Below are 23361 nucleotides of genomic sequence, written 5' to 3'. Positions count from 1 at the left end.
TACTGTCGTCAAACAGGACGAAAACACTGTGGAACACCGTGATACGTACTTAACTGCTGATAAGCTGGACTTTCAATGAAAGGGTGGGGGAATTTAAAGAAAAACTTCGAAAAGCTACCTCCGTCTTCACAGCTGCCACAGCTGATAATCCTATACTGTGATTAGTACTGCAGTAGTATTTCCTTCCTGATCCAGCGTGGACCATTTATCTCAGCTTGAGGGCCAACAGTGGGAGGATACAGCCCCCTGTGGCTGGGCGTGATACCCAGCAGGAGGTTAAGTATTTTGTCCAGACACGTGAACACCTCAGTTGACACAGTTGTCAAACTCAAGGCCAGTCGGTGGTTGTCCTTTATTTGGCTCTGTGTAGTAGTAGTTGATGGAAAATGGAAAGCAACATCCACAGCTTGTTCGTTGCCATAAAATGAATCATAGGTTAGCGGAAGATAAGTCAGGATTAACTAAGATACATCAACTTATGGTTAAAATAACTCATTTTATTTCACACCTGCCATTTTCTCTGACTAATTCAAAATGATGGAATTATTAATGTGGAAAATTGTCAAGAAAAATAAGCCAAAGTACAGAACCGTATACTACTCAGCAGTGCTGTGTAAAATATGCCAACTTTCACCTTTCTAAACTTAGATGAAGGAGTTGTCCTCAACAAAATACTGCAGTAATAATCAGTCTGCCGTCCCTCATGATCTATTTGACAGTTGTACCAGTCAGGTGATATATGGCGGAATTGTTAAATATACAGTTTGTGTCATCCTGCACAGGCATTAAAATGCGTTCAATATTTTAAACTAATTAATTTTATGAATGGATCATCAAGGTTAACACTTTAATTTATTAATTTTTTTTGACGTCCCTAATAAAAACGTAATTCCTTTATATCAATTCCTTTCTTATATAATTACACATACAAGGCTCGATAAAGTTCTTTGCTACGTTTTTTTCTTTCCGTTTCTTTTCTCCCTGGCTCTCAGCTTTCACAGCAACGTATAACGGAGCACGTCCAGAAAGTCTGTTTGCTTGTTCCCTATACACTCAGACAGACACAAACAGCATGTCCATCCTGTCAGAGCTCCAGGAGAAAATCCTTTCCCACTCCCTCCGTAAAGTCTCTTCTATTTGATGCTTGACTGGCTTGAAAATGACTGGGTAAAGCTTAACATTTTAATGCAACGACCCCCCCTCCCCGCCATCTCCCCCTCTCACCCTCCCCTGCTCACCGCGGTCCTCGTGTTTCTGCTGTTCCTCTAAAAACTGCAGTCTCCAGCACATGTCCTGTTTCCCTTTTTCTCTCTTTTTTTTTTCTTCTTTTTTTAAGTGAGTCTTGTTGCTTTAGTTGTGCACCGTTGCATTTTAGATACAGATGACTGGACCTGGCTGATAATGGGCAGACAATTTAATTTCCCAGGTATTAAAGGAGACTTGCTGTGTTTTGAATTGATGCCCGTTGGTGGTATTTAAAAAAAGATGAAAAATATAAATATATATTTCTTTCTCTTCAAACATATTACTTTTTTCTCCACATCACAGAGTAGAGCCACGGCCGGTGGAAGAAAGAGGTCCTCATTTCTTTTGCCTTTTGAGTGAGATAAAGAGAGGTAGTGGTTCACTGTCATTTACATATTTAGGATTTGCTCAGCCCGTCAAGGACAAATTGCATCCTATTTTGGATTGCAGTTCTTTGGAGCTGCTCTGAAAGTAACGCCTGTAGGGCTTGATTTAACTGGTTTCAAGAGAGCGTCCGAGTGTTTGATTAATATGGATTTAAAAATGATTTTTTTTTACCCTGAGTGTTTTCTCTGCATATGGATCGTTGCAGGGTTTAGGGTGATGTAGCAAAGATCACAGGGTGGATTTAGACCCAGAACTGAAGGTAAGACTTGAAGCATAACCAAACAAAATGACTTGGCTCCTCTGAGGCTGTTGTAAGAACACAGATTTTCACATCAGAACAACTTTTAGGGAAAACACTGTCGCTGTTTGGCAGTCAACAACCTCTCTCCTCTACCTGTTTCCTGGTGGATTCCTAATTGCTCACAGCACTCGAGTATCTCATTACTCAGGTATTTAGCCTTTAAAAAATGAAGTCATGACTTTGAGATTTTAATTATGTCAAGTGCACATATTATTACCCTTACGGGGGGGTTATTAAAAACAGAATACTTAAATATACAGCAAAGGAAAAAAAATCACAGTTTTTCTGGCTGGTCCCTGTGGCTATTTCCTAAAAGTTTTTTTTATTTTTTTAATGCAAAGCACTGCATGAGGCAGAGGTTTGTTTTGCCGTGTGAATGTCAGTGAAAATTTGCTCTAGGATATGCTTTAATTAAATGTTTGTGTGGTGTGAGAGGTCAATTTAAATGAGCCGATAGTCTGTCTGGTCCGCTGCCTTTTCGATCCTTTCTAACTGACAGTGCACTGACGTGGTTGTGTGTGTTCTAACTGACAGTGCACTGACGTGGTTATGTGTGTGTATGTGTGTTTCTTTTTCAGTTCAGTTTCCCTCTATTTTTCCCTCTATTCTGTCTTCTGTCCTGTTGTAATTCCCCTCTTGTCTTGAAGTTATGTCCATTCTTTTCTTTTTTCTTTTACATATTCGTGGCCATACCTCACCCCTGGCCAGGCTGTGGTGCCCACACACTGGGCCTGTGTTGGACTTAGACTAGAGGGCAGGTTGTAATTGGCAGGGCCTGTGGCTGGTAATCTGTACTGGGTCCTCACCCTGTCAGCTAATTGGCACAGCGAGCTGCCAGTGGTGAGGCTGAGATTCGGCAGCACTTCGATTGATGGATGGATGCTGGTGTCACGGAAGCTGCTTTCTGACAAGAAAGCTTTTACGGTCGAATTGACTGTTTGAGTTTCCCAGTGCTCTCTCTGTGTTTATGTACGTTTTCATTCTGGTTTGGTCTCAACCATTTAAACAATATGGCTACCATTTCATAATGTGTCTTTGTAGCTCGTTCACCCTTAATCAAACTGATCACTTACCTTGTGGGATGAAAACAGACCAATCAGAGTTCACTTCTTTGGTCAATATTTTTAGGCTGTTTTGGTTCTTGATTTATAGTAATACCATTACTGTATAAAGTGAGTTGCACAGCTGATATTGTTAAGCTAATGTTAGCTAACTTACTGACTTATTTTGATAAGATCTGTGTAGGTTTTCCCTTTTTCTAATACTTGAAATAGTGATCACTTTCAGTCGGCAAATGTTGCATTGCTGTCTCATTATTTTTATTTTTTATTTTATTTTTCAAAAATCTCGGCAAATGTTGCATTGCTGTCTCATTTTTTTTAATTTTTCAAAAATCAATGGATTTCTTCAACATTATTGTTGGTACTGTAACTGAAGTTGGCAACTTCATGGCATATTGGGGTTATTTTGACATAACGTTACAAGCTATTTGATTCTCTAATGTAAAGGTGGTCACTTTTTCATCTCATATATTTGACTATGCATTAATAACATTATGCATGAAAATGTCTTTTGCAATTTGAATTTCAGACTTTTTAGTTATTGACAATACTCTTTCTAAATTATATAATTCCTTTTTGATACCTTCAATAGCAAGTTCAATTAATTAGTGTTTTATGTGTGGATTGTTTTGTCAGTATGAATTGTACACTGGATGTGTGATATGACAGGTATTTTCCACCGCTCTCATTCCTTTGCCTTTTCCTGCTTTTTCATTGTGTTTTCTCTCTTGGCTCTGACAGGAGATTGGTATTAATGAGGTTCTGAGGAAGAGAACAGCCGGCTCAGCTAATGGTGCTAGAGGGACAGAGTGTGATGGAACGATGGGGGAAACTTTAACATATAGAGGGAATAAAGTTGGAAGGCTTGAACAGCAGAAAAATCTGGGTAAGAGCAGGGAGAAAGAGAACAAAAAAATGAGGGAAAGTCTAGATGCATGAAAGAGAGAAATTAGGGATATTGATTCAAAAATCAATTTCTAAACAATGTTTAAAAGTCTGATTAGAAAACAAACTAGTCACAGAGAGCACTTTAAACTACATTAGGTCTGAACTTTAAATAAACTTCAAATAACCTGAGGGGAATATTAACAACTGTTTGCCAGTGGAGATTAAAAGGGTTTAGCTCAACACAGAAGGCTGTTGGTGTTCAGTAACAGCACTGAGAATGGGAGGTTGACGCAAGGTTTGAATGGGGCCAAAAACTCGGACCATAATAGGCCGCCCATTCAGTGGACCCCAAAGGGTCTCGTTTAAACTGTGGATTGAGATTAAGCGTTCAGACAATATCGGACATGGGCAAAAAGGTAATATCAGACGTCCCTAGTTTCTACTCTACACTGTTGAACACAGTACCACCACGAGATAAGCTAAGTATAGGCAGTTTGACGTAGCTGAAAAACTGTTGATCTGCATTCTTGATTTGGAGTTGTGATAGTGGATACTCCATTGTACTTCTGGCATTTTCAAAAGGTGAGCCACATACGCTTCAAGACACATGTGGAGCAGCAGACCAGTAGCAGGTGTGATCTGACACCTAGAGCTCTTCAGTTTTTATTAGCTATCCCTTAATGCTTGGTAATGCCAGACATAAATGGGGCTTTGGAGGTGACCCTGTGTCTTCGCTGACTTGGACTTGACAGACAAAGGTTTAAAGATGGACTGGCTCTCTCCCAGCTCCACAAGGTCTTCAGAAGACCACCTGCCGTTGGGCAGAAATGAATATGTATTGATACACAGCATGAGCGTGCATGCTTTGGCAACTGTACAGTATGCCCACAGACATGTTCCCTCCAGGTTTCTGTCACTCACAGGCAGGTTGGTGTAGGGCAGGCACATTCACAGGCTTGAAGTTCAATGTCTGCGGCAAACCCAGAGGTTGTCCCCCTTTTTTTAGTCTTTTAAGTCTTTTCTTATTGTCCTCCCTGCTGCGCTCCTCTCACCTTTATTTTTTTAGCTTGTCATTGTTCATGGTTTTCTCCCTGCTTCCTCAGCTCCCACAGTGATTCCCTTTCCTCCCAAGGGACACTTGTTGTCCACTGACACCATACCCTTTTTTTTTTACCTTCAGGTTGTTTGGTGCGTTTGCTTTCCGTCTATATTTCAAAGGTTTTATTTAACATGTACTAGCATTTTTAACATTTCCAAAAGTTGAAAAAATAACTCGTTCACAGACCGAATCTGCTGAGAAAATGTTTTTTTTGTGTGTCCCTTAGTGTGGGGACTAGAGTAGTGCAGTGGCAGTGACCCCTATCTGCGAGTGCCCAAATCTCAGGTGGGGTAGTGTGAAGAAGTGCATCCAATGTAAAAACTCAATTGGGTCCGTTACTATTTTTTTTTTTTTTCCACCGGTAGTTACCAATATTGCCCACCTTCCTGCCCCTTCTGCACCTTCTATAGTTGTCTATATTTGCAGCCAGCTGTGGTTGCACCCCATCATCTTTTCTTCTCATTTTGTCCAACGCTCTTTGTCCTTACGTTTTCATTGTTCTTCTGGCATGGTCTCCCTTTCCATCTTGGCCGAGGCTTCTCCATACATGCCCCCTGTGTCTTGGTAATGAACCCACAGTTCTTCATCTCTCTTTCTTCTTCCCCCTGTGTGTTGGACATGACAGATGACTCGGGACCTTCAGAGGTTTGCTCCCCAGGGCTTTAGATAAAGGCAGCTCCAACTGCAAGATGATCAATCAATCGGTTTACACTGCAGGCGCCTGATCAGCTAATTAATCAATCTCTGAGCCAGCAGATGTTGTTGCTGTCCCTCAGTGAAGTTACTGGCAGTTGAGTAGTGGAGATGGTGTCGTCAACAAAGGCTAAGGGCCTTTAGTTCCTGGGTGTAGATATGAAAGTCATTTTTCATGTTTCTACCAGGGTTTCAATCTGTGGGCTCACAGGTTTAATTTTCTTTTTCATAGCAGAATCATTTCTTTCCCGGCTATTCCTGTGTTGGATCCTGCTTTCAGATCCAGAGAACCTGAGGCTTGTTCTTGTTTTCCTTTTAGAAGCCTATTCCTATGAGAACCTAACTGTAAACAAGTGTGAAAGAGATGAAAATGTCTGTGGGTTGAGGCACCCTTTGTCACCATCATTAAAGACAGCTGTTTAAGTTCAAGCCTTCCTTTGACCTTTACCCCCAAATAATGAGCGACTGGCTCCACATGGACGATAGTTTTCCATATGCCCTTGACTAGCCGGTTAAGACACCCACACTCCCTACCTACACCTTATGGCCTTGGGTCGCAGTCCTGGCCCCTCGGTCCCTGTCCTGAGTGGGTCAGCCCTTTGACCCTCCAGGTCGCTGATCATTACTCACTCTGCTAAAAGGATCTCCGGGGAGGGCATTTCCGTCTGCACCTTGTAGCGTTCATGGTCTTTTTTTTTTTCATGACACAGTGGTCCAATTAGCATGTCAAGTTTCTGCTCTTTCTTAAGGTGTTTGATTATGTTTTTGGTAAATTTTCTAGACTTCTGTTCTTGTAATTTTTATTTGAATGTTGACCAAACGATGTTAATAAAAACAAGGCGGTCACTTTGTTGTACTACTTGTACTTTGAGGGTTTTTTTTAACCGTAATTGGCTCGGTATTTAGATCCTGGCTTAAGAGTTTGGCCGAGACATATTTCCTTGTGCATGTAAATGCCTCCAGTTTTGTCATTCTTAACTCCCATTCCTGATCAGTAGGAGACTTTATTGTGCAATGGCGTGTTTATGTTTAAGACAAACATAAAAAAAAGAGATTTGGTGATTACAATGACAGTGAGCTCATCTTTTGCTGTTTTTGGCAGAAAAAGAGCAAGTGAAGCAACAAAAGATAATAGCGTGCAGCCGCTACACTTGAATAGAATCAGAGGTTCTGAGTACAGCACACCAGTGGAAGAGATAAAAAGCATCTGTTCATCTTTGTTGTCATTTTCTTGGACCAAAATGGAATCACGCCACCAACTTGCCTGGAGGGTGCGATTCATTTGTTGCATTAGACATGCACAGTTTGGGCCTGCAGTCTGCTTGCAATCAAAAGCCTTGGCTGCACATCTATTGGGCCCCAGTGTACTGTGGACACATGGCCTAACAAGACACAGGTCCATTTGTGTCCATTGTTTGCTCTGCTGACATACTTCTCAAGGAGCCATTGTGTCGTTAAAGACAGTGTCAACATATTGTCACATTTGTTACAAGTTCTTGACGGTGCCTTTACAGCATCTGTTGTATATGATGCTTACAGTGGGGCTGGGATACTGATTCATCCTGATTGTTTCAGGTTAGATTCCACCGAGATCCCTATCAGGCTTGTAATTGTGGGATTCTGGGTTAAAACCAAGTAACCAATAAAACTGAGCCTCTTTTTTAAAGGTATCATGTAGTAATTGGCGATATAGTAGTCCCTCCAGGGATACACCCTTCAGTAAAGGACACCGTTGCCTCTGTATGATGGCGTATCTGCTACTAAAAAAACATTTTGTATACAGCTTTTAAAGTGCAGGCCTAAGAGAATGAAGTCAATCAAACGCATCTGTTAATTTCAAAATGAGACAAAAACCAATATCGACCATAGCTCGGAACATTAGCTGTAAAGAGTCATCAAGTTTATAAAGCAGAAGTTGAAAACGTTCATTTGAGCCAGAGAAGTAAATACATGTCTAGACAGTGCATTAAGTAAAGTCTTATTTGTGATATCCTGGTTATCTATTGTGTATAGATAAGTATACTGTCTGTGTGTATGTACATTTAGGACTTCCAAATGTATTAGGTGAATAGATCTAGTGCAGAAATTGTGCTCAGTCGTGGAGGAAAAACATTTGAATACTGAATTAGTCAGATGTGAATGGGTGTTCAGAGTGTTCTTCTTCTTTAGTGTTATCAGTCAAGGTTAAGCCTATTAACTCACCACACTCTATCGCTCGTGATTATGTTTCACATAACCCCATCACTTCCCATTGAGACTAATACCTTGCCTTGTACCTAAGTGTTATTGCCACTTCGTAAAACCCAGTGATGCTAATTAACCAGCCAAAGTGAATGGTTTCAATTGGAGTTTTACAGCTACTTCTACCAGGACTGGTGCTTTAGGAGTTACTCTAAAGGTAACTTGGAGTGCTTCCAGTAAGTTCATTGGTAGGTGATATCATTTCACACAACATCACTTAGATTTGATCTGTCAGTGATGCCTTTTAAAAGACAGAGACGCAGTAGGTCGAAATGTTGTTTTGTGTGCGCCAAGGAATGCATGAGTTTTGAGACGCAGTAGGTCGAAATGTTGTTTTGCCAAGGAATGCAGCTGAGTTTTAAAGGTGAGCCTAAGGTGGTTTCTTCAATATGTTAGTGTAAATAAGATAAAATCCAATCCTTGCACATCACCAGAATCTCACTTTCAAATATTCATTATCTTCCAAGTCCATGACTCACAGTCAAAGTTCTCCTTCGTTTCATTCTCCATGTTTCATCTACTCATTTACCAAGGACACTTGGCCTCACTTTTGTCTTCTCCACCAAACCAAACTTTTCTTCCCATATCTCAATCAATCCTTACCCTCCCACAAGCCTCCCACACTCCCATCATGCCAATTAACGCCGGCGCACGGTCACAACGTGCTGCCCTCTGACCTCTCCTCCCTGCCTTTCGGAGCGTGCGGAACTCTGTCGCTCAGGTCTGTGATAGATGGGGTCTCGTTGAGAAGCTCTGACCCAACAAGCTGCAGCTCTCACGTGGACAGTGTGTGAGGGAGCATTGATTATGATGCTACTTTTGACAAGGGGAGAATCAGGGCCGAGGCGATGGCAGCTGAAGGTAGACAAAAGAGACCAAGGTTATAGATGAGGTGCTGTTAGTTAATGTGATGAGGTCTGATTTGCGCTCTATCGATCACTGCGTCTTCCAAGATTGTTTTCATCTGCCATGATTTAATAGCACGTGGTGATCATACACTGGAGTGATGTGTCACCTCATTATTCAACATCACAGAGGTCTTCATCATCGAGGCATGAAATGAAAAATGAAAAATGTATGAAATTGCTACAGTTATAGTCACAAACAGTATTTTTTTTTATCTGGAAGAGGATCGGCATGGTGTCACTTTTATTACTGTCATTCACTGGAGTTATAGTTGTTGAGGTTAATAGCCGACAGGCAAGGGTCAGAAATCTCCAAATGTTTTTCTGGGTTGTCTGATAGATTTCTAGTTGCCGGAAGAGAATCAAAATATTCTGGACTAATTATGTTTGTGAGTTGTTGAATTGAATATTAGCAGAAAAATCCTCCAAAATTTGACAAAATATTCCACTTAACCTGACTTTTCTTCCAACAAAATATTCCACTTAACCTGACTTTTGTCTTTGTCTTTTTGTCTTTAAACATGGGTCAAATTTTACTATATTTGTTAAGCTGCAAACTAAATTTTCAAGGTCTTAATTTGACAGGCTGCCTCCAGTGGGTTTTCTTTAGCCATTTTTGGGCCATAAGTTTTTTTTTATCGCTTGATTATTCCTCGTCTTAAAATTAAGGTTATTTGCAGGCATTGACTTTGAAAAGATTTAACTCTTTAATTGCAAAAGCAGCAGTAATGCAGCACACTCAGCCATGCAGTCACTCCATGGCTACTGAACACTGCGGACGGAGTCAGACTTATTTAAATCCCTAGGAGTGCAATAAAAGACAACAGACAGTGTCGGAGAAAGTTGTTAATGACTTGGCAGGTGTGAAGGAAATAGTGCACGGGTGCAAATAAGAGAGAGTCAGTGTACATATGTGCTGAGGGTGAGGTCTGACGCAGCAAAACTGTTCCCCTCACCCTCTCTCCTCCGCCCAACTGCGGCAGTCAGCTAATTAAAAAACATGCCTGTCCTTAATTATTCAGCGGCTGGCTAATTGATATTCACAGAGGCGTTCACCTCGCCTAAACGATCCGTTTAATCTGACCACCATGGTCTCACTCTGAGCCAGCTGTCACCCTCAGCCATTGTGCTACTGTACTTACTAATAGACTCGGGGTGGGGGTGGGGGGGGATGTAAAGCATTTACTGTTGATGGTAATTTGGTTTCCGGGGGTACAAAAAGCAGCATGTGGGAATGATGCTGCAAAGTTTGCCTTTCACTTGGGGGATTTCCCCATTTTAAAGGACTGTTTTAAGCAAAATCAGCCTTAATGAGTGTCTTTTCTGCCTACTGAACTGAAAGCATTTGAAATGTAGGTTTTTAGCAGAGTTGACTCCCAGTATCAAGTGGAATGGATGGATGGATGAATAGTTGGATGTATGGACAGATGTGACTCCTCGTTTTTTTCTTATCTAATTTCCTCGTTTGAAATTTAGCAATTTAGCAAAAAATGTAGGTAGCAATTTCTTTCGATTGCCTTTGCTGGTGGACGTCTTTTTACAAAATAAAAACACGTCTTTTGGAACCAGAGTTGAAAAATTAAAGGAAAATTGAATTACGATGTCATAAATGTATTTTTTTATAATTTTTTAAAAAAAATAATAATTACGATGTCATAAATGTATTTTTTTTATAATTTTTTTTATAAATATGTAACATATAAAAGGCACTGTGAAAATGTATATTTCTACACATTTATTTATCAAACATTTTTTAGACCTAATTTCCAAGAAATGTTGAAGTTATTTCTTCATATATTTACATTATGCAGGCATTATGAGTCAGTAAAGGCCGAGGCTCCACAGTCCATATCGTCACCGCTGCAAAACATCTCCCATTTTGACACCTCCAGTGATGAATCGCCTGGTATTGTCCAGCCCTCTTCATTCCTTATCTCTCAGCTCTGTCCACACTCAAGTTCACTTTCATTTTCCCTCTTAATTTTGCCCTTCTCTTTCTGCCCTCCTGCCCCCACCCTTATCCTACCTCTCCTGTTTTTCACCGTGCGACCGCCTCTTCATTAGGGGAACAAAAGTATGGGCAGCAGTGAAGTCTGCCCCATTGTTTGGCCTGTAGTATGATTAGATTATCTTTAAAGTCCACTGAATGAGGTTAATCAGTCGGAAGTAATCCTGACATCAAGTGTGTCTGGACCTGTGTGTGTGTGTGTCATCAAATAGGCCAACCTGCTCACATGGAAACCAAACACATGCACACATGTATGTGTACACACACACACACACAGTGGGCAAAAAAAGGCAAATCCCCGGACACACATATCTGTCACTAGCCCTCTCCTTTATTGACCCCTTTAGTCTCGCCTTCAGCACACATTTATCTCTCCACCCATTCTCTGTGGGTACAGCTGCTCCGACTGGTGTGAGGGCTGACGACTTGTGTCTGAGCCGTTGTTTGTGTCTGGCGCCTGTGCACATCTTTTTGTCTTCCTCCGTCAAGCTAAACTCTGCAGTCGCCACCTATCAGCGTTACTGTGACTTTGGACAAACCTGCAACAGTAGACAACCCCCCACCAGGTCCCTCAGACCCCCATCATCTCATGTCCCCTCTTCCTCCTAAATAGAGCTGTTGGTGGCAGACAGTTTTTTGGCACCTTCAGTCAGTGTGATCTGTTTTGTCCAAATCTGTGCCACCTTTTCTCTGAGGACCTGTTTGAATCATCCACTTGTTTGAGGGACTTATAAAGGACATGTCCTCTGTACACAAGTGTGTTGACTCACTTCTGATATTATATTGTCCAAATTACAATATAACACATTAAGTCAAAAATCGATTTCTGTACCATTAAAGATTATGGAGATATGCGTGAAGCTAACTTCTAGTCAATCAAGTTAGGCTGATTCTACTACTGCTGGTACATCATCAGGATACAATACATCAAAACAATAAATGCTTTTTTTTGGGATAACATGAATCAGGCCAATTCTACTATGTGTCATAACATTCATTGGAGAGACGAGATGTCTCCACAAAATGAAGTAAAAAGGCAAAGAAAGAATCGGAAAAACAAAACTAGAAGAAAATAGTCAGGTCAAAAAAAGTCAGGAAAATAGTCATTTAGGTAAAAGGCAGAACAGGTGAACTCAAAAGCATGTAGGGTTGTTTCCAAATTAATATAATTTGGAATAGTCACAAATAAAAACAGTTGTGAAACGTAAACTTACCCTGTGTTTATCTGGTCAGCATTTAGTGGTTTAGTGGCATTTAGTGGTTCTAAAAGTGAGGAGCACGGTCTCTGTGGGGGATCAAGGCAGGTTAATGACAATTTGATCATTTTCTTTAAAAGTACTATAGTAGGGGATGATTGCAAAAAAGTGAATCCTCTGTTAAATAAGAAAAGGAGGTTTTTCATGGAGCTCAGTTCTGCTGTAGATGAGCAGTCCATACAGTTTTCAAGGCTCATATGTACTGTGTGTGATGTGTTGTATCCCTGATGTCAGTAAGCCGGTGATCGAGGAGATGGATTGAATGAGTACTTGAGCAGAACGCAGTATCAGCCAGTCACCTTTAACTCCCGAAAATGAAAACCTTTCCAAACGTAAATTTAAAGAACGTCATGGATGAATCAGCGTCGCTCTAAACTTTAACGCTCTACAGTTTCTTTTCTCTGCTCTGTTATTCAGTAGATTGGATTGAAGCTAAGTGTGGAGGCCTTCACCTCTACTGTGAATAGAAGCGTTCTCGCTTCTTTCTCTTTTTTCCCGCCACTCTTCCCGCACGATCAAGTCCAGGATTTCCTCTGCCTTTGACATCTTCCATTTTCCTCTGCAGCAGGGATTTTCTTCAGCAGCTTCATATTTTGATTATCCCTTCTCTTACAGCTCTCTTCCTCCGACGCTTTGTAGAATTATAGATGAGACGACAAGTTGAGCTGCTTTCTGATGCCGTACGAGACTTGACAGTGCAAACTCTTCACCCGCGTTTGCCACTTAGAAATAGAAAACGAGTTGGACAAAGAGCAGTACGTCGGGGTTCTTTGTTAATCAAGGTCGAAAGGATTGTCTCTGTGTTGCTGTCTAGCTTTTGGTGGTTGATATTTTAATGTAGGTGCAAAATGGACACGTCCTTCTGGGCCACTGTTGCCCAGTAAAGGTGTGTTTTGTCTGAGAACGGATACATCCAGGTCTTATCGGCCCTGTATATCACCCAGAGAGTCAGCCGTACGTCTAGTGAAGGTCGAAGCCGAGTGGAGGACAGTGGAGATATGTAGTCTAGCTAAATATATACAGAGTGTGCTGCACTTTTTATACTGATGTTATCCTCTCAGCTGGATAGCAGTTTGGCTGAAGATTAACCACGAAGGGACAAACAGATCACGGTGCACTTTCAAGGCCTCATCACTCCTGACGTATGTGGGGTTTTTGACTGCGTTTCACACAATGTGCACGTAGCGTTTTGAGCCCAAATAACAAAAACCTCCGTCTGTTTTTTGTGACCATGTGTCGGCTCTATTCACACATTGATCCTGAGCTGCTGTTGTGAGTCTCTCCTGTGTACGTGGACTTGTGTATATTTTGATTACTTTGTTGAAATTGGTAATGCTCCACTGAGCAGTGAAGTAATAGCGCTTCTTGTTTTGTGTGTTGTTTGTGTGTGTTTAGGCCAAGCAGCTGGAGGCCAGAGAAGCCGACTTGAAGAAACAGGATGCGTTCTACAGAGAGCAGGTGGCGCGGCTGGAGGAGAGGGTAAGACCGTGTTTACACTGTGGGATCCTCTGATCGCACCAGTCCTAACCAAACCAAAGATATAATCGGCTGTTAGCTCGGCCAACATGAGTATTTTACTGATTGTTTACACTTGTCTTCTCGGATTAATTAATTTTTTTTCTGCCAGTGCAGGTAAATAAAACCTCCACAGAGGGGAAAAAATGAAGTGAATGTTAACAATAGAAAATGAATAAAACGAGACAAATGTTGTGAAGAACTGAGGATTAATTTCGTAAAAGTTTTAGCTCTATTAATTTGAATTTTTGTAATTGATTTCTCTTGTTGATCACGTTTTACATGACACATAATTACATAATTATTTGAAATCTGTTTTATTTATTATGTACATGTAAGAACAGCAGTAAATCCAACACTGACATCAGAGACATGAAAAGACAATAAAACACAACAAAATACGTAGCAACTCCGTCAGTGTCAAACACCGGTGAAAACAAATGCAGATTTAATCAAATGTCAAGTTTTTTAATTTAAAAGGAAAAGGTTGACAATTTAATTTTTAAATAGACATCCACATTATCATTCCAGTTGAAATTAATAGAAGAGGAATTCAAATTAACAGTTGCTGCGAGGTCGTTACAGGTTGAGGACTCAGCATTGACCTGAGTCGACCTATGGTGTAGTGTTAGGTGTTTGAATCCACACAGTACCTAGCCACTCTGACGGTGTCTCGAAATCACCTGAAGATTGCTATATTTGACTGTGGCAACTAATAATAAAGGAACAGGTCAAAAAATATACAAGATACAATGATAAAATGTAACCTAGTGTAAGTTCTTTGAGATTTCAAAAACCTCATAATGGCCTCCCACATGATGCCCTTTGGTTCTCTGTGGATAAAAGTGACCCTTCTAGTTGTTTAAAGTTACATACCGTAGTAATAAATGTTATTTAATTTAGTGTTTCACAATATGTCAGAATTCAGTGCAACCTAACCGTGAAATTTAGGACCAACTACAAAAAGTCGTATTTTATTTGGGGTCTAAATGACCCCACATGGGTTAAATGGAAATAGCCAGCAGCTGTCTGGACACACATTGAAAACCCAAGTGTAATGTGTTTTCATTGCACTGTGTATGTGTGGTATAGAAAGACTGCACTGACGCACACTCCTACAGTCGGCTTGGTCATAATGAGGCTCAGCCAGAGTAACGTCACATTTATTTGTTCTTTCCACTTCACTGCCCCACTGTTTGTCTTATCAGCCTGTGACTTTTTTTTTCCTCTTTCTCTCCGTGATGCGTCCTATTTCATTTTCTTCACCGTCCGATCATCTGTTCTTTCACCTAAAGGACACTGGGTTAAATCTCATTTATCTCCCTGTGTCCCTGAAAATGACACAGCCCTGATTTTCACAGTCAAACCACTGTGGCACGTGTGGCTCGGGAATCGGCCGCTGCGCTTCGAGTACCAGCACTCTCCTAATCGCAACGCACAAAGCGGAGGGGCCAGGGTCAAACGTTCTGTTCAGCTGTGTTAAAGGGACAGTCTCACACTGCTCTTAAATCATAAGTGTGTCCTGGGGAGAAGACATGGCCCTGTTTAAATGCTTAAAATGACACCTTCACGCTGGGAAGGAGTTTTCTCCCCTTTGTAGAGAGCAAAAAAGTCAAATGCCCTCCACAGTGAGGCCTGCAGGGGCAGATTTCTAGCCAATTATTTCACCTTTTTTTTTTTTAAGCTCTTTGTGGATATTTTGATACATAAGTGTTATTTAATTTGAAAGCAATCATTGAGCAGTTTCTGGCTTATCTCACTAACGTGGAGGTCATTGGTTTGCACCTGTTTGGTTGAGCAGCAGAGAGAAAACCCATTTATTGGCAACCAGGCTGTAAATGATTTATTGAATGGGTCATTCACATAGAAAAGTCGTTACTCTATGACACCAGAGAGGATCTTTGAATGTGGTCTATGCAAAGAAGTATGACAGTTAGTTGGTGGATTCTTTTGAAACTGATTCTCCTGGACTTTCCTAGCCCGGCTCTCATGACCTTAGCTCAGCTCTTTTGTCTGTGTTTTACTGTACGGGAGCCAACGCAAGTGCTGATGGTCAAAGTGATGAGTCCCGAGTAACGCAGGCGTTATTGACTGGAGGCGCTGGCCATCCATCAGCAATGCTGGCCTCTGGTCAATATTCCTTAGATCAAAATGTCAACTAATCACCTTCACACCTCAGAGACACAGAAGATTGAGAGAGAAGAAGAGAGAGATGCCATGTGTAGAATGGAGCCTTAAAAGGAGAGGAGAGAGTGAACAACGGGGTGGAAGAATGAGTGTAAGGAGCGGACAGGGAACTAAACAGATGTGACCTGAGAAGGTTTTCAAAATACTTTATAATAAAGTGACATTTCTAAGTAATGGAGAGTGAGAACGAGGGGAAGCCCAGAGTGACAGAAGAGACTGAAGAGTGATGAAAAGGGAAAATGTGAACTGAATGATAAACATGGAGAGAGTTTAGAAAATAAAGACTGAGGGCAAAAAAAATAAATAAATTCAGTGTGAAATCCAGGAATGTGGACAAGGTGTATATACATATACATATATATATATATATATATATATATATATGTATATATTATATATATATGCATATATATATATATACCGTATATATATAGTATATATATATAAATATATATATATATATATATAAAAGCTGTAAAACTCAAAACCACTCAAAACCCAAAAATGTCTCACTGAAAGCATTAGTAATATCGCATCCTGATGACGTGGTCTTTCCTCCGACCACATAGGAGTAATGGACAGAGCCATCTCACTGTACATTATACTGTAGGGCTGCAAAGTGAAGCCCTTGAGTAAACCACATGTGCATCTTTGGTTTGGGAATCAACCATGGTATATCAAAGTTTTTTTATTTGTTTTTGTTTTTTTTTTTTAAATATAGGACTTTCTTCAAGTCTTAGGACCAGATCTGAGTTTTTACATGGCCGACATAAACGCCGATTTAAGTGATGGCTGTTGTGTCGGACCCGACTCTGAAGCAGAATGAAATATAATACAGAATTAGACTTTTATGTTTCAACATAAAGTACTTTTTTTTTACACCGACCAGATCTGAGTTTTTACATGGCCGATTTAAGTGATGGCTGTTGTGTCACTTTAGGAAAGAAATGTGTGAGGTGTGTGATGGCAGTCCTCCTTGCAAAAATAAGAAAGTCCTTGTGCTGTTGTTATTTTCATGCAATAATATATATATAAAATATATATATATATGTGTATATGTATGTATATATCTATATGTATATACATGTTTAAGACCAGGAATGTAAATAAAGCCCTCCTCCATATATAGTGCCACGTGATGATGTATTTGTGAGCTTCCCGCTCCGACTATACCCTGTTCAAACTAGTTGGCAAATTTTAATGCTGTACGTTGGAATGATGGAACAAGACTTTCTTAATTAATTTACGGGATATGACGACGGATTTGATTTTAAAGCAGAGTGCATTGACAGCTTATTATCTTATCACATTTCCTTCCCAGGCTTCACTTGAGTTCTTTTACTGTTCCTCAGTGCCACCTAAGGACTTTTCTAGAATCACACTCCAAACCACCACACAAACACACAAAGAAAGACACGAAAAGAAGATAGAGAGAGAGAGAGAGAGAGCGGGAAAGAAAATGATAGAGTGAGGGAGAATATAGGTCTGATATATATTACATGTCTGTTCCAATCTAACATGGCCATTCATCAGAGGGGCTTCCAGTGACAGGCCATCACCAGGCCTGCAGACAGCTCAGCCTGCTGCTGACGCCCATTCAGACCACGGCCGCAAAATAACCCCTGAAAACAATATCTATATATTTATTACATTTTCACTCAATACCTGCCTCGCTGTAAAACAATCTCATATTTAACAATCAACTCACCGATGCTCTTTTTTTTTTTATCCCTCACCATGTCTTATTCCAGCCCCACCAACACTGAACCTCTCTGCCTGCTTTCTTCTTTGCTTTCTTTTTTCAAATGGTGTTTTTTTTTTTTTGCCTCTTCTGTGCCTCAATTTAATTTTTATATTTTTTTTTCTGAAAAGATCCCCTCTCCCCCATCTTTCTTTTGCTTGCTGTATCGATAAAATTGGATTTTTCTGCTCTCCCACGGAGGACAATCACTGCAGCAATTGCCATCTCACAGCACAAGTTCCAAAGCTCTGTGAAAGAAAGAAACACAAGCGGTAGAGTTTTTTTTTTCTTTCCTTTTTTTTTTCAAAGTAATGTCTGCTATTGCTTTATCACTGTTTCTTCCGATATCTTGGTCTCTTCATCTCCTCTCTGTTTTTTTTTCTCCTTTCTTTTCCTCACTTTACTTTTCCTGCACACTGGTGGGAAAAAAATATGAAGTGAAATAGTAAGTTTCATTTTTCTTTTTTGTTTCTTTGGAGAAGTTAAGATTCGAGGAATGCACAGAGTTGTTGCTTCAGATGAATTTTATTCTTCATGATGTTTTATTTTGCATTTGATCGCCATAATGGAGTAATAATTAAAACGAGTAACACACTTTTAACACACTCTAGTTGCATCTACATTAGGTAAAAGAAACCTAATAGAAAATATGTGCTAGTGTATTGCTTCTGTTGGCACCCTGACCTGACCTGACCTGACCTGACCTAACCTGACCTAACCATGTTGTTGAGAATGTTTACATTGGTTTACACTTAGCTAAGATTCACCACAGTTATTATTGTTATTATTGTAAGACAGTGTTTAAGCTAAGTATATTAAGTACAGACAGCTTGCATAATTATTATTTCTACCCTACCCTCTACCGTACCCTAAATATGAACCAACCTTAAGTGTCTCAAACTAGCGGGGCGGGGCCCGGTTCGTCTCAGGTCATTAAAGTCCACAAGTTTAACACCTCACAAGGTTTAAGTGTTTAAGTCATCGTCTGTCTCTGGTGAAGTCGGCTTCATTTTGGTAATGATGCTGTTTTAAAGTATTTGACATCAAGTGGTCCATATAAGAGGTTTTCACTATAAAATACTTAATTGCAGTGTCTTTGAGTCGATGATAAAAAAAAAAAAAAGTTTCTTTCTGCAAGTCTTCACACATTTTTACTTGTTTTCCCCTCAATATTTTTTGTGCCACTCAGACAATCGTCCATAAAAGAACGATTGTCTTTTCAGGCCCTTTTGTACTTTTGACAGCTGGCTGTTAACAGATTTATTAACCTCTGGCTGAATAAGTGTTATTTTTAAAGGTAAACATATAATCACGGAGATCTTGGACAGCTCTGCGACACTGTTATCCTCACATCTCCACACTGGGATGATGTCACAGCCCTCAAGGCAGAACTGTGAGTGCTCACTCCGTTTTGTGTTTGCAGGAAAAAGCTCAATAATAGTTAACCAGTCCCTCTTTTGTTCTTCCCTATGAGCTTGTTGCAGTGAGTCACACAGCAGAAGACCCATTTTCTCCCGCTCTGCTGTCACTTTATTGTTAGCCATATTGGGGTGTCTCCACACTCTGTCCCTGCTGCTCACCAGCAGATAACAGAGAGACAGGCATCAGTAAGAGAGGTATTAGTTTAATTCTTGGGAGAAAAAAAAAATTGATGGCTTTTCTCTAGATTGAGCGTTGCAGCCTGTGCTGGGGAGCTGCTCCTATCTTCTCCATATCGCTGCAGTGCATTAGCAGTAATGACTTAATTTGTCTGTGACACCCCCCCACGGGCATTTTGTCTGGCTGCAGATGAGCTTAAAAACTCTGTTGAAAGCAAATAGTAGTAAATGGGATGAAAATAAACAGGAGAACAGTTTGATGCCAGAGATGGCATCTGCACGCTGATATATAAACAGTACCAGGTTCCAGCAGCTTCACATTTGTCCCCCCCCGTCCCCAGTTGACGTAGAAAGCAACTCAATTAAATGAATGTCGTGCCATGTCTTACGGCTCCTGATGTTTTTTATTTATTTTGAATTTATTCTCTTTTGGTCCTGGAATTAATGTTTTCAACCAGTCCTCGTGACACGTCCACACACTTGGATGTTGTGTGTTTCCACCATAGACAGTACAAACTAAATGGATATCATGAACAGCCACTGTTTGTTAGGAGACACACTGATAGTATGAAAGTCTGTATCAGTGATCATCAACTGGTGTCCTGCGGCTGCATCCGCAGACCATCCAATCCAGTCCATCATTGGATTCCAAAATAAACACCAAAGAGTAATGTTAGATGTGATTGAATGTGATTGGTCACAACCAATGGACCACATAGTGGTTGAGTGGTTCAAATGTTTGTGGTAACTGATCTTTTTTTCATAGTGGTTGAGTGGTTCAAATGTTTGTAGTAACTGATCTTTTTTTTTTTTTTTTTATAAATGGCTCTGCATGTTCTCCTGGTGTTTCTGGGTTTTCTTCAGGCCAGGTTTTCCCTTTATTACTTCCTATAACTCTGCTGGGGGTGTGGCCTATATTTGGTACAATCAAATTCAAATTTCTAAGCATTGTAGAGACCAAACTCCATCTCTACCTGACTTCTGTCGCACTCTTCCGGTAGCTTAATCTGGGGACCCTAAGAGAACTTTTACTTCTGCCTCTTTAGCGGATCAACCATATCTTTTATTTCCGACTTTTTCTCGTGGTTATCAGTGAATACGCTTCTCTTTAAATCCCTTTTTTGTAGCCTTTGACAGATTATTTGTCTCAGCTGAAAGCCACTTCATTAGAGGCCAAAAGGGCAGCAGTACAGCAAGAGCTTACAAGTTCACTCTTAAACTTTGCAAATGCTCTTTATAAGTGTCTCACGTACAATTGTAAGTCAACCTGAGGGAGAACTGCAGTGGACAGATTAAATGTCCAGAGGAGACACATGTACTTTTTGCATATTTTGGAACTCCTCAAGTTCATTTTATGTAATAAAAATATATTTTTTATGTTATTAGTTTGTCTCTAAAATTCCTCCCTGATCATGTGGGGAAATGTAAATTTGTTCTTCATTTCCTCACATAATTGTTACTCACGGGACACGGGCATTTATCAATTTCCAGTCAATTAAATTTGACTCTTTCACTTAGGGCGTCCCCAAGAGTGATAAATGACTTGCAGCTCTACAACAGTTGCGGAAAAAGCCTCAGAAATGTATGCTAATAGGAAAGAAAAATACATTTGCGTCATCATGTAGAACAATGACCCTGATTTTAATCGACGTCTGTGTGTGGAAGAAACAACCTTCTGGACCGTCTTCCATTCAAATGAAGAGGACACCAATCTGTATCTGACCTCTTGTCAGCGTTGTCATGTCCCATCTTCTTTCAGCTCTACAACACACAACTATTGATCTTTTCCGCAGCACAGTTCATTTCTATTGATCTTTTCCAAACTATGATAAATATCTCCTCCGCAAGGAGGTTAAGTTGGGGCAGATAAGATGGAGAAGCTTACATTCATCACCTTTTAACTGTAGATACATTTGTGACAACCCTGAAGCAAGGAGTGTAAAACTAGTATTATTTTTTGGGGGGGGATAGTGCATTTTGTTTTAGGTTTTTCTTGTTCATGTGAACTTTGCACAATATGGACTTTTTCAACTGACGCATATAACTGACTGTTATTGGGTTCCAAGGACTGATAATGGTGTGATCACTGACATTGTCTTTTACTCAACCTTCATATAATGTTTTGTTTATGTTGATCTAAAGACATGAAATCAAAATCAACAGTTTTTACTCTTGACTCAAAGTTTATTTTTAAACTAAAGGAAACTTAATGTCATGTGGTTTCAAAGGCACTAGTCAGCAAGATCATAGGTTCTTGACCACAAATAGATCATTTTATGATTTGTCCACTTCTCACTGTTTCTGTTGAACTTCTTGCACTTTTCAAATGCCTGTCAAGTAGAAACATCCAAGCACTGTCACTTCCTAGCCTTCATGCTAGGTGCTCCTCAGGCTAAAGCTGCTTCATACGCACTCTGTTAAACGTCTTTGCGATACTGCCTTCTGAATGATTTTTGATGTTAAACGTCTTTGCGATACTGCCTTCCGAATGATTTTTTTCAAACTTTCAGAGGTTTTCCTTTGTCCTAAAACCAGTGTTGTAGCCTGCATGCAGTAAAACTGGCAAGTTGCAAAGACTTGCGTTAGCAATAGTTAGCTAAAATGCTTATGACGCAGAAGGTCGTACCTCAGGAGCACAATGATAAAAACTTTGCTGCGTTTGTTGGCCAAACTACAGGCCTGAATCACATTATCGAGAACATCTACGACCCCAGTCGTTTTCTGAGGGTTTAATTCCAAGAAAGACATTGTCAGAGAGCATAGATTTTGCTCATTTTATCCCTGGATAAAGAGTCAAGACTCAGGCCACCCATCCATCACACTTGACGACCTCTCACCATTTGATCATAAATGTGTATAGCAGCCACTGAGGGCTGAGAAACACATCTTCACAGAGCAGTATAAACAGTGTGAGAGCTGCCTTATAGTGTTGTCTGAGGAGGTCATTCACGTTGAGTGGTCCCGCTTTGGATTCATTTGCTGTTGGTCACTTGGGGATTATGACATGGGGTTAGGGGGTTGTTTGTACACATTGTACAAGCAATACTATGACCTTACAGGATTACTGCCTGGTATTACAGCCAAGGTCTTTTTGTAGAGGCAATAGGCTCAAACACACATTTATGGACAATAAAACCATCATTTATAATCATGCCCCAAAAACCTAAAGGTGAAAAAGTTTAAAATATTTTCTTGGAATTTTTTCCTAACCCATGAGAAACGGAATTCACTTTTTTAAAACGCGATAATTATATAGAATTTTTCAGTTGTGGGTGGGTCAAAAAGTGTGACAGTTCTTGACAACTGAAAATACGCTGTTTGTTGAGGGCTTTGAAGAATGCAGTTTCATGTGCACTACCACTGTTTGGCACAAGGGAAACCCAAAAGCTATCCAAAATAAACTTCTCTTCTGCAGTAGAAATCTTTTCAGTGGATATGAAAATAAATAAAAACAAGTTATTGTGCAAAGATCTATTTCCATCTGCATCTATCTTGCTAACAGGTTTTTCTGAATTGTCTTACTGTTTTTTTCAGAGCGCCCAGTTTTTCAAGGTCACCACAGAGAACTTCCATAAAGCTGCTGACGAAGTTAATGCCAAGTACAGGTAGGTTTGAGGAAACTGCCTTCATCTCACTCCATTTAATACCCCCCCTTCATGATTCTTCCTTTGTTGCCTCAGCCTGCCATCTCCAGCGTCCAAAATTATGGCTCCAAAATGATAACAACCCCATGTGGACTAACCCGTGTACAAACTATTAAATCATACCGACCGCATTGTAACCTACATCTTTCAATTTGAACCACATTAGTTTGGCCTGTTAGCTGATGTTGATGATGTGGTTCACTGATAAGGCTGATTTCACGGTAATGATAGCTGATGGGGCTTTTCTTGTACTCTTTTAATATTTCTGTGTCAGCACACCGAGAGAATTGTCATTAGCTTAAAACCTGATCTTCAATCAGACTTGGGTAAAACAGTATTATCTAACAATTTCTGGGAGTTATTAAGATACAAAAGATAACCTCGGACGTTTCAGAGGAGGAGATCTGTGTTGTCTTTCCCTGATGTTATGTTGTTAAATTGATGGTTTAAAATAATCTGGCACCGTGACAATTAAAAGAATAATAAATTAAATTTCTTAAGTGGTCACGGATGTAGAACACATCCAACGTATACGATGTATGTAACTTTAGATGGTGCAGGATTGCTCTTCATCCGTGTTCCATCTGTCTTC

The 23361-nt window shown here is 40.2% G+C and overlaps 1 protein-coding gene across 2 annotated transcripts in view; it reads left to right on the top strand.

The window, feature by feature from the left end:
* chchd3a (coiled-coil-helix-coiled-coil-helix domain containing 3a) overlaps positions 1 to 23361 on the top strand; it is a 67065-nt gene that overhangs the window by 27429 nt on the left and 16275 nt on the right. For both annotated transcript variants that reach the window (XM_008315638.2, XM_017034805.2), the window contains 2 exons: positions 13480 to 13563; positions 22660 to 22730. In XM_008315638.2, the coding sequence (XP_008313860.1) occupies positions 13480 to 13563; positions 22660 to 22730 (155 nt within the window). The remainder of the gene's footprint in view (positions 1 to 13479; positions 13564 to 22659; positions 22731 to 23361) is intronic.

Source organism: Cynoglossus semilaevis, chromosome 8, assembly GCF_000523025.1.
Source record: "Cynoglossus semilaevis isolate Cse_v1.0 chromosome 8, Cse_v1.0, whole genome shotgun sequence".
In the NCBI taxonomy this organism is placed as follows: Eukaryota; Metazoa; Chordata; class Actinopteri; order Pleuronectiformes; family Cynoglossidae; genus Cynoglossus; species Cynoglossus semilaevis.
The sequence above is the reverse complement of the archived record's forward strand: the minus strand, read 5'-3'. Positions and strand labels throughout refer to the sequence as shown.